Source organism: Amphibalanus amphitrite, unplaced genomic scaffold (assembly GCF_019059575.1).
Source record: "Amphibalanus amphitrite isolate SeventyFive unplaced genomic scaffold, NRLGWU_Aamphi_draft 000111F_arrow, whole genome shotgun sequence".
Classification (NCBI taxonomy): Eukaryota; Metazoa; Arthropoda; class Thecostraca; order Balanomorpha; family Balanidae; genus Amphibalanus; species Amphibalanus amphitrite.
Genome location: NW_024881606.1, coordinates 154,213 through 164,998, shown reverse-complemented (window position 1 = coordinate 164,998; position 10,786 = coordinate 154,213). Strand labels below are relative to the sequence as shown.

At 48.0% G+C, this 10,786-nt stretch overlaps 1 protein-coding gene across 1 annotated transcript; it reads left to right on the top strand.

Annotated features, from left to right (window-relative positions):
• Positions 1-1,207: 1,207 nt before the first annotated feature.
• LOC122380989 (G-protein coupled receptor dmsr-1-like) lies at positions 1,208-9,945 on the top strand. The gene is made up of 2 exons (XM_043364639.1): positions 1,208-1,483; positions 8,553-9,945. The coding sequence occupies exon 2, from the start codon at positions 8,553-8,555 to the stop codon at positions 9,651-9,653; it is 1,101 nt and encodes a 366-aa protein (XP_043220574.1). The 5' UTR covers positions 1,208-1,483; the 3' UTR covers positions 9,654-9,945.
• The last annotated feature ends 841 nt before the right edge of the window (positions 9,946-10,786 follow it).

The following is a 10,786-nucleotide window of genomic DNA, read 5'->3' as shown; positions in this document are numbered from 1 at the left end:
GCTGCATCAATTTGACACCTTGTGTCAAAATTTGAACTTCGTACCTACCATAGGTCGGCCGGAAATGACGTCAGAGTGACGTCATGTTCGGCCGATTTCGACGCAAAACATTGAACCACGGCAATCGCTCCCAAGAGCTCAGTTTTTAAGCTAGATCCAATTTCTTTGCATGAGAGGACTCAGAATAGACTGCGCTATCAAACTGCTATCTCGGATTTTCGAAATTTTGAACATTTTGAAAATTTTATATAATAAAATTCAAAATTTATATTTTCACATTTTTTTCAAAAACTTTTTGACTTTTCGAAAAAACCGGAATATATGTGATAGAACGCATTATTATGACTAACTCTAGCAAGTTTTAGCTGAATATCTTCAAAAATGGCCAAGTTATACGCATTATTGCAAAAAATTAACAATTATTAATTTTTCAAATCAATTTTTCAGCATGAATTTGACATCGTACGCCAATATAAATAGCACCATCGTGTTCCTGAGCTCAAACTGCATCCAATAGACACCTTTTTTGTTGAAAAATTTTAACTTCAAAATTTGACCTTTTTTGACCTGAAAGTGACCTGACCTGAGCTAAATTTGACTCAAAATGACCTCGAATGACACAGACGACATCAAATTCGAAATGTTTGGCCTAAATGGACCATAAAACATGTGTCACGTGACCGACGGATGATATAATATTTTCGTGACCTGTGATGACCTGACCTTGACCTGAAAATCAAAGTACAAGTTTGGTACCCTCAGAGTATCTAGAGCATCTGTTCACGAGTGTGTGAACCAAAAATGAGCCTGATCTGACTTGTAAGACGGCGGCCAGAGCCCAAAACGTGAAGAAGCTAAAATGCTAACAATTTTTACTTTGACCTGACCTGTGACGTCATCGGTGACCTCGAGGTCAATGAAATTAGGTTTCGCTCGACAGTTTTTGCGGGGCTATCAGACGCCGTTTGAATTTTGACGATCGGCCCAGTAGTTTCGGAGTTAGGAGGGGGGGCTATGAATAGCCCCCCCCCCCAGTAGGGCGTGTTATACACAGACCCCAGTGGGGCGCGGGTTAATGCCCACCTATTTCTGCCGAACACGACCCTAGTTCCGGGCGAGTGCGGTCCGGGGAGACTCGGCCCACGGGGAACACGAGTGCTCCTAGCCCGCCCGGGCCGGTGACACCCTCTCGTTACTCGCTGCTCGTTACCCCGCGGCTCCCATTGCGCCGGCGGTAACCAGCTGCGGGTGTCATCGTCGGAGGGACAATAGGAGGATCAGGGAAGGATCATTGGAGGATCGTCGGAGGTCCTCGACGCTGCGTCGACGGGCGACCGACGCTCGCGCTGCGAGCCGCCAGTCGGACTGCCGACGACACTGCGGGCTGCGAGCCGGGGCTGCGGACCGCCAACGGCTGGGAGGAACCGCCGGACTGCCGACGACTGAGCGGGCCTTCACGGACAGCTCGTGAGAATTAACCAAGGTGAGGCATAGTGGCGAGAGAGAGAGAGAGAGAGAGAGAGAGAGAGAGAGAGAGAGGAGAGAGAGAGAGAGAGAGAGAGAGGAGAGAGAGAGAGAGAGAGAGAGAGAGAGAGAGAGGAGTGAGGGAGGGAGGGAGAGATAAAAAATGTTTGGCTGTGAATCATGAGTAGACATTGAACCCAAGCCTCTTTAGACCAATCTAAGTATTCTGTTTACCAGCAAATTTTTGCGGCCTAAGGAAAGATAGCTCTGATATCTCATCCTAATTTGTGTGATGTCTGACTACCGAATCAGCGAACTTTTTAATTTGCACGTCAATAGACCAGCAATTGACGTGCAGTCAGCATCTAATAGACATATAGGCATAAATGCCTTATTATTTTAATTTATATGTAATTATGCCGTTCATTTATGGAAACAAAACATGAAAGAGTTGTAACGATATACCTATAGGTACTCAAATTTAGCATCATCTGACGTAGAATGGTGATGTATCTATATATCTGTGAGCATTTATTCTTGCACAAGGGTGAATCATCCTAGACTCTGAATGGAGAATATCCCCGCTGCATTTTATCGTAATTTTACCACGCGCAACTACATATATAGCTATTTTATTAAAACCTCTTATATCATATTTCCTATGTATGTATCTCTAGCATAATCAAGTCAACACATATATAGGTATAGACGTAACATTCCGACATGAACAAACTTATGTTCGACCCTTGCAAACAGGATGCCTTACATCGCGGGTAGTATAAGACTTCCCTAAGTTGTCACCTGGTAATTGATTACGTTTGGTAGATGTTGCACTTCCTAACCGGTTTTCTGCGATGCCACTCGACCATTTTATCTATTTGCCCTGACTAGCAACAATGCATTGCAATAAAACCTCGTCTGGAATGTGAAGTATGCAGACATGTAAAACGGCAGAGGCGCATTGCAACCAATTTTCTTGGAAACTTACGGTATTTTTATGCTGCGAGACATCTGATAGTCGGCAAACGCTCAGCATATGAGTCGCACTGCAATTAGTTTCGAATGAATTAATTCATGTTTGCCGAAGAAGATCAGATCCAAAATACAAATGAACAGCTAATGCATGTCAAAAGAAAAATATGTTATACTCTTACATAAATCGCTAGAATTTATATTCCACAGGGATCAAACAATCTACAGGGATAATCACCGATACCTACCCCTTAGAATAATAAATTCAGCTTATTTCCCTCTCCCGGTGATGTGTTATGAAGTAGACATTCGTCTGATATTTGTGTTCAGGTTACTGTCCACAGATGCATGCGTGCAATGTGAGTTTAATTGCTGTTTTTACGTTCTTTTTACGAAAATCATCAAAGCGGAAATTAAATCAAGTTAGCGCTATGTGGCAAAAAAAAAACGATAACTCACAGTTCTCACGACTAAAACTTCTGATAATAGCTATCTGATATGCAAAAGTCTGTGCTCGGAAGTAACATTTATTCCTAAATAAATGCAACTTTGTTTTCCTTATTTGTTCATGAGATGAACGAAAACAGAACATCGTTGCAGTATGGGTGCAGTTTTTTTCCAGCATCATTCCAGCTACTCCAGATCGAAGCATGCCATAAATTGGAGCTCCAAACGTAGGTAGGGTAAGGTGCCTAATTAGCGACCCCCTTAATTTGAACCGTCGTTGCTCACGCTCTGTGGGTGCCACTGTATTACTGGCTTGATTTTCGGAGAGATCGGTCATTTTTCTATTAAAATATAGTCATTTTCTGCCCCAATATTCACTAACTTATTTGTAGTGAGCATTCTGGCAAACCATTGCAAAAAACGCTAATAGGGAACTCTTCCCGATTAGCGACCGGGGAGGGTCGCTAATAAGTCTATGGGTTTCCCCATATAAAAAATGGCAAAAAATGCGACGCCTGAAAAGATGAAATATGATCTCAAAAAGGTAACCTATACGCAAAGCACTCAATCACTCGAACAGGAACGTCTATCGAACACCTTTTACGTAAGTAAAAACTGATCACGTGATGCACCGAAGGCGAAACGAAGGCGGAAACCCAAATTTTGCGGGCTATCTCGTATGATATTCGAGGTCCGCGCTGAATTCGGCACCCCTGCAGTCGGTGACGACATTTGGCATTCCCTGCCACACATTGCAAACTTCAGCAACACCTCATTTTCATTTCTCTTTTTTCCCCTTTCTTTCCCTTCTTGAGCTATTTGCGACCATGTCAGGCGCAAATAGGAAATATGAGTTGCGACACATTTTTAACCGCCATGCTGTGCACAGTTGAGCGATTCACTATGGGAAAGCGGCAATCAATTGAAAAAGGAATGTCGATTCAGAATAAAAAAGGTGCATCATCCTAATGTGCATCGCTTTTCATCAGAGAGGGCCCAAACAGACACGTTTTGGATAAGAAAATCGTCATTTTTATTTAAACTCACCTGAAACGTCCCACCAGAAACATCGACGATCGGAAAATAATTTAATTTGATAACCAAAGTATGGCGGACCTTTTGACGATGTTTTTACCCCGTTTTCTCATGCCAGTTTTTCTGTAGGGAGGTAGGTCGCAAATCGGAAAGGGTCGCTAATTAGGCACCTTACCCTACTTTTCTTATCGGATTTAGATTTATTGTCCCTTTGTTTTCCCGTTCTTACTCTCTCATTGAAATTGAAATCTCACGAGAAGAAGATCACAATTTCTGGTCTCTGACCCTCAAACACCCGATTCTGATTAGTCATTTCTCGTTGACCCTCAGTCACCCGTCGCTGACCCTCAGTCACCAGTCTCTAACCCCTAGTCACCAGTCTCTAACCCTCAGTCACTATAGTCCCTGACCTGTTGAATGCCTGTCTCTATACCCCTCCTCAGTAACCTGTCTCTGAACCTCAGTCGCCTGCTGCTCTCTATGAACCCCAGTCACTTGTCTTTGAGCCTCCGCCACCTGTCTCTAACCCTCAGTCCCCTGTCTCCAGACCTCAGTCACCAGTCTTTGATCCGTCGGCTGCCACTCTGAACCTTCGACAACTTGTCTCTGATCCATCAGTCAGCCGTCTCTGATCCGTCAGTCTCTGACCCTCAGTCACCTGTCTCTGATCCATCAGTCAGCCGTCTCTGCCCCTCATTCACCTGTGTCTAACGCTCAGTTTCATGTCTCTGCCCCTCAGTCACCCATTTCTGATCCGTCGGCTGCCCGTCGGCTACCTGTCTCTATCCATCAGTCATCTGTCCCTCGTCCTCAGTCACCGGCGTCTGACCTCTGACAGTCTGACAGTCTCTGGCCCTCAGTCACCTGTACCCCTCAGTCGCCAGTCTCTGATCCGTCAGTCACCGGCGTCTCTGATCCGTCAGTTTCTGACCCTCGACTCTCGCGGCTAATGGCTGTACATCGGCCTCTGACCGAGTGTCACTCATGTGCCCGAGTCACCTCACCTATAGTGCCGGGCTTTCCCCGAGAGAGTTCTGATACCGGCCCCTATAGCGCTATTGGTGCGCTGATAGTGACCAGATATTGGATTTGGCCGTCAGACGTGCGTCAAAGGTAGGAGCGTCGACCAGTGCAGCGGCGGACGAATAAGGCGCGCCTCCGGGTTAGTCGCGCGCAGACTGCGATGCGGGATGAGATCTTTGCGCGGCGATCTCGCCCGCTTTGTTGTACGGCACAGCGCAATATCAAATGCCCGGTATGTGTCTATTGTACGATGTCCGGGAGACAGGCACATTGTTCTATGCTGGGACTCAATTTTCCAATGTCTGCATCATTCCAAAGCCGCCATGTTTCCTTTTATCGGGTATACAGTTTCTGGAATCCAGATTCAGACGATATTCGACTTCATCTGTAAGCTCATAATAAATCCAAAACGTTATTCATTTTTTCTTTTCAAATTCGTTACGCATCATGCGACTGAGACTAGTTTCATGACTTCCATCCAAACTCCAAACCACAGCATTACTCCCGGAAGCGAGCTGAGCGGTTCTGAGAGGGCAAACGCGTACATATACCTACAAGAGGAACGCGAACGATTTGTTCGAACTGTGTCGTGACTATTGACTATGCTTCAACTCTTAATCCCATCGCAATTTACGGACGCGGGTGGTGCATAAAGAATGACGCACATATCTATGACTTGATGGCGACGATAAACCGAAGTGCACCGTAGCATGTGGAAACGTATTTGCTCCCGTCCAGGGAATCTTTTTTGAAACTGGTGTCGGTCACATCGACACTATAACTCAACATGGAATAATGCATCGTTTTGTTGGAACTAGTCAGACTTAGGCCAGCCGTTAAGTAACTACAGACAGTGAGGATCATCAATCATGAGCGCGGGAACAATCATTTGTCAGCGTTTGTTGGATCGATGGTTCGATTTTGTCCCCCGTTTTCATCCATCGTTTTATTTAGAACCTCGTTAGCTACGCTAACTAACCAGATCGCCATTGAACTCCGAAGAGCATAAAAAACTGGCACATATGTCTCCGTCTACATATAGCATCTCATTTGCCATGCTCCGTAATGAGTGTCGCCCTTTTCACGTGCGCTAATTAGCACAAATTTGGACGCTACCAAACGAGGACGGCTGTGCTCGGCTGGTGCCAGGTCCGTCCGATTTTGTGCTGTTGTGCGTCATCCGGCGGCTCAATCCGGATGTTGATGCGTCGATAATGCTCATTATCACCACATTATATTCAGAGACTAGTGTTGAACGAACGCTTCGTCCCGGTTCTTATGTCCTGGGTATAATAACAAGGCAGAAACTTCTCAGTCTCCTTCGTTGCACAAGATAATGCCACTTCAGTAAACAAATTACGCTGCTTACCTGTGAAGCAGCTTTTAATGAATTTCTGCATAGTAATAAATGTCTGTATAGGATAACTTTACGCAAAAACAAGGCTTTAGATGCGCATAAAAACAAGCTTGGCAATGTTATCCATTTAACCTTCGCCCCAGTGGGGGGGGGGGGCATATGTTACCACCCTGCCGCGTTTTTTGCGTATAAATGAAAAACCGCGGCGCGTAGCGCCGCGCCGCTTGGCATAGCTTTTCGTACATCAATTTTGGACAATGTGTGAAATTTTTGACCCCAGGTCATGTCAGGTCAGGTCACCAGGTCAAGTTAACTGACCAGGCCTAAAAAAAAGTTTGCAATCATGTCCAGTCTGCAGTGTTTGTCAGAAAGGTTTTAAACTTGGTGGATTGCATGATGTTATGGGCGCCTACAATTTGTATATCTCGGATTTTTTATATCCGTGACCTAAGGTCAGGTCAGTGGCGTGACCTTACCATTATAAGTCAATGGAGAAAAATGAAAATGCCTCTAGATACGTGTGTACGCAAGGGAGCAGTCCAAATATTTCAGAATCACAATGATTTGGCCCACTCGTGATGACCAAGGTGTCATTTTTGCTGATAGCCTCAACAAAGGTCATCCGAGGTCATTTGAGGCTACAAACAGATTTTTGCCAATAACTCGCGATTGGAAAGAGATAGAACGCTGGGGATAGCTTCATTGTGTTTGTCTTGTTGAGACGCATCGAATGATATGCAACATGACCTTTTCCGGTAAGGTCATGACCTTGACCTGAGGTCAAATTTTCAGGTTGACCTTTCAAGGTCAAATTATAGTTCATTCGACGCGTTTCGTCGAGAGGATTACGATTCTGGCAATAGAAATGTCGTGGCTTTTTCTAGTCAAAAGTTATTGTCGAAAAACACTTTGCGAAAAAACAGCTATTTTTGGAGTTTTTGCCCTCTGGAGGCTACACCGTTGACCTGAGGTCAATTTTGATGATGACCTTATCGAAAGAAGAGTTCAAAAGCTATCGATTTCTTTTCCATGCGTTTTTCTAGCTATCATAGTTCCTGAGATATAAGCATGTTTTCTGAAAAATATAATGACATTTGGCAAATTTTGACCTTTGATGACCTCCAGTGACCCCAATATTGCTCCAAGATGAAAAATGACCAAATACTTTCAAACGTACGCATTGAGAGCTATCGACTGCTTTTTTGCCGCGTCTTTCTAGCCCTCTTAGTTTTTGAGTTAGAGGTGGGTGGTAACATATGCCCCCCCCCCCCCCCCCCCACTAGGGCGAAGTTGGTTGAGACCGCCACTGGGGCGCGGGTTAAACGGCGTCATTATTCCTTCGGAATTACGTTTCGTAATGAATTTATAATTTAACTGAGAATTCGCCAACGTCAAACCAATCTTTCCTCCACAAAGTCACTATCGAAATCCGATGGCTGCCGTTCAGCCCCACGTCCGCCTTTCCGGAAATTAGTTTATTTACTGAGGGAGCACGACCGGGCGACCGCTGACGCACTCGAGGAGAAATTCTCCCGCGGAGCTATAACGGACTGGACATGCGCCGTCATTTGTTCGCGGAAATGTCAAGGAAAAAACTTGTTATTAGCTGGGGCACTGACAGCGGACACGATGGGGGCGACTTCTGAGCCGGAAACAAGCCCCCACACTGCAGGTCTGGGGGGCGGAAGGCCTGGTGGCTAAGCTCTTTGTAGTGTGAACTAGTGCATTGCTGCCTCTGGCCAGTGCAGTGTCGTGAGAGATGTGTCCATTACCTATAGACTGCCGAGTGGAGAGACTGACTATGTATAGCTGGTTGTTTGTAGCTGCGCCATCGAGTAGAGACGTTCTCCGGATGTCTCCTTCGTGGGAGCATTGGTATTCCGCTCAGTCCCAGGCCTATGCACCGTACGCATATGGGTGGTATGTAGCATAAAAGCGAAAGCCATAGCCATAGGTATATGATACTTGATAGCATCCAAAGTTGCTACCCATGCTATTAATCTGGATACAATTCTATTTACCGAAACACCAAACGTTAAAGGCATTACTGTCACTGATCACATTTAATGCTATCTTCCAGTTTACTTCCAATTATTTCGCAACTTTATCTACATAAAAAAATCAGCACGTCAGCATTTACAAATTTAAATGCATAAGTAAGTTGCTGGCTGGTAGCGCTGGTATTGGCCGACCTGTCCCGCAGTCTGACGTCACTCGTATGTCCCGCAATATGACGTCACTGTGTGTCCCACAGATGGCGCTGGTGGTGGCCGAGCTGTCCCGTAACCTGAGCCGGGCTCCGTCGGACGGCGAGCCCACCTACTGCGGTGCCGAGATGGCCGCCTTTAGCGACCTGTACCGGCGCGCGCACGGCTACCTGGCGCTGGCCACCTGCCTGTTCGGCCTCACCACCAACCTCTTCAGCATCGCCGTGCTGACGCGCAAGACGATGGCCTCGCCGACCAACGCCATCCAGACCGGCCTGGCAGTGGCTGATGTGATGGTGATGCTGATGTACATCCCGTTCGCGCTGCACTACTATGTCGAAGCGTTCGGCGAGTCGCGCCACACCTACGCCTGGGCGGTGTACACGCTGGCGTTTGTGCACGTGACGCAGGTGTTCCACACGGTCTCCATCTGGCTGACAGTGGCGCTGGCCGTCTGGCGCTACCTGGCCATCGGACACCCGTCGCTGAACCGCGAGTGGTGCTCCATGCGCAACACGTTCGTCTCGATTGTGTCCGTGTACATCGCGTGCCCGGTGATCTGCGCGCCCACCTACCTCACTTACGCCATCACACCGGAGCGGGGAGACCAGCAGCGCTTCGTCGTCAACTTCAGCGAGCTCAGCCAGCGCCACGACCGCCTGCTGGAGAAGCTCAACTTCTGGGTGTACAGTGTGCACGTCAAGCTGCTGCCGTGCGCCATCCTGACCATCTTCAGCTCCTGTCTCATCTCGGAGCTGTACAAGGCCAAGCGGCGGAAGGCGAGCCTGCTGCGCCGCTCCACGGCCGGCGCCGCCAAGGTGTCAGCGGCCGAGCGGCACGCGGTGCGCACCACGCGCATGCTGCTGGCCGTGTTGCTGCTCTTCTTGGCCACAGAGCTGCCGCAGGGCGTGCTCTCCCTGCTCTCCGGAGTCCTCGGGAAGGGGTTCCACGACCAGTGCTACAACAAGCTCGGCGACCTGATGGACATCCTGGCGCTGGTCAACTCTTCGATGAACTTTATCTTCTACTGTTCCATGTCGTCCCAGTTCAGGATGACGTTTAGTAGCCTGTTTCGCCCGGCCCGCTGGGTGCCCCGACCGTTCAAGACGGCGCAGACCACTGAGGGGACCGAATGTACGCGCGTTTAGACCCAGATGACTGGCTAAACTGGCTGAACTAATGTGTCCGACTGAATAAGTGTATGTGGCCTGTCGAAAGCAACAGTGGGCCGGCCTTGGGCCTGATCCCGTTCGTTGGTGTGTGCTGTGTCATGAAGGAGGTGAACGGTTCAAATAGCTGATAGCTAGTCATGTAAACGACGTACAAAGTGAAAAATCTCCGGCGGTTTCTCTAAATGATGCTGTGTGTCTATGTTTGTAAGTGCAACAATATGTGTCAAATAATTTTGTGTGTGGCGATTGCGAATGAACGGTTTCTTGCTAGCATAGTACATAGATACCAACATACACTGGCGGATCCAGGGGGGGGCCACGGGGGGCCATGGCCCCCCCCCAAAGGCCTAAAGTGGCCTGTTTGGCCCCCCCCCCAAAACGCCAGAAAAATTGCTAAGAAAATATACCTTGATGGAGGTTTTTAGCCACTTGGTGAAGTAAGCTTTCCACAGCATAATATGGAAGCAATATAGTAGCAGTGAGGGTCAGTCAAAAGTTGCGCGAGCGGAGTCGACCTTAAAAAAAAGACTGTTGTTGGCACGTGTTTATGGCGCGGCAGCTGGTAGTTGGCGGTGTTTCGCGTGGTGTGGCATCACTGGCGGATCTGGGGGGAGGGGGGGGGGGGCACGGGAGCCTGAGGTGCCCCTGACAGGCCCATGGTGCCCTTGCTAGGCCTGTGGTGCCCCTGGACCCTGGCAGGCCTGTGGTACAGTCCACAGCAGAAGTAATGTGGGGTTTCAGTCATGGGTATGTTCTGCTTCTGAAGCTTAGGAACGATTAGCCAGACTACAATGAAACTTTGAATGTAGCTTATATGTATCGTCACCCTTGCAGCTGCAACTTTAGCTATTGACATCTTCTTTTCAATCACTTCGCATTAAACAATCGCCAGTCAAAGCCAACCGTTGAGTTTGGTAAAACCCTACATTACTTTAGCGGTGGGCTGTACCTCTGGCGGGCCTAGGGTGCCCCTGCTAGGCTGCTGATGCCCCTGGGACCTGACAGGACTGTGGTGCCCCTGACAAGCCTAAAGTGCCCCCAACAGGCCCGTGATGCCCCCGACAGGCCCAAGGTGCCCCTGCGTGATGCCGTGATGCCTGCGAGGCCGG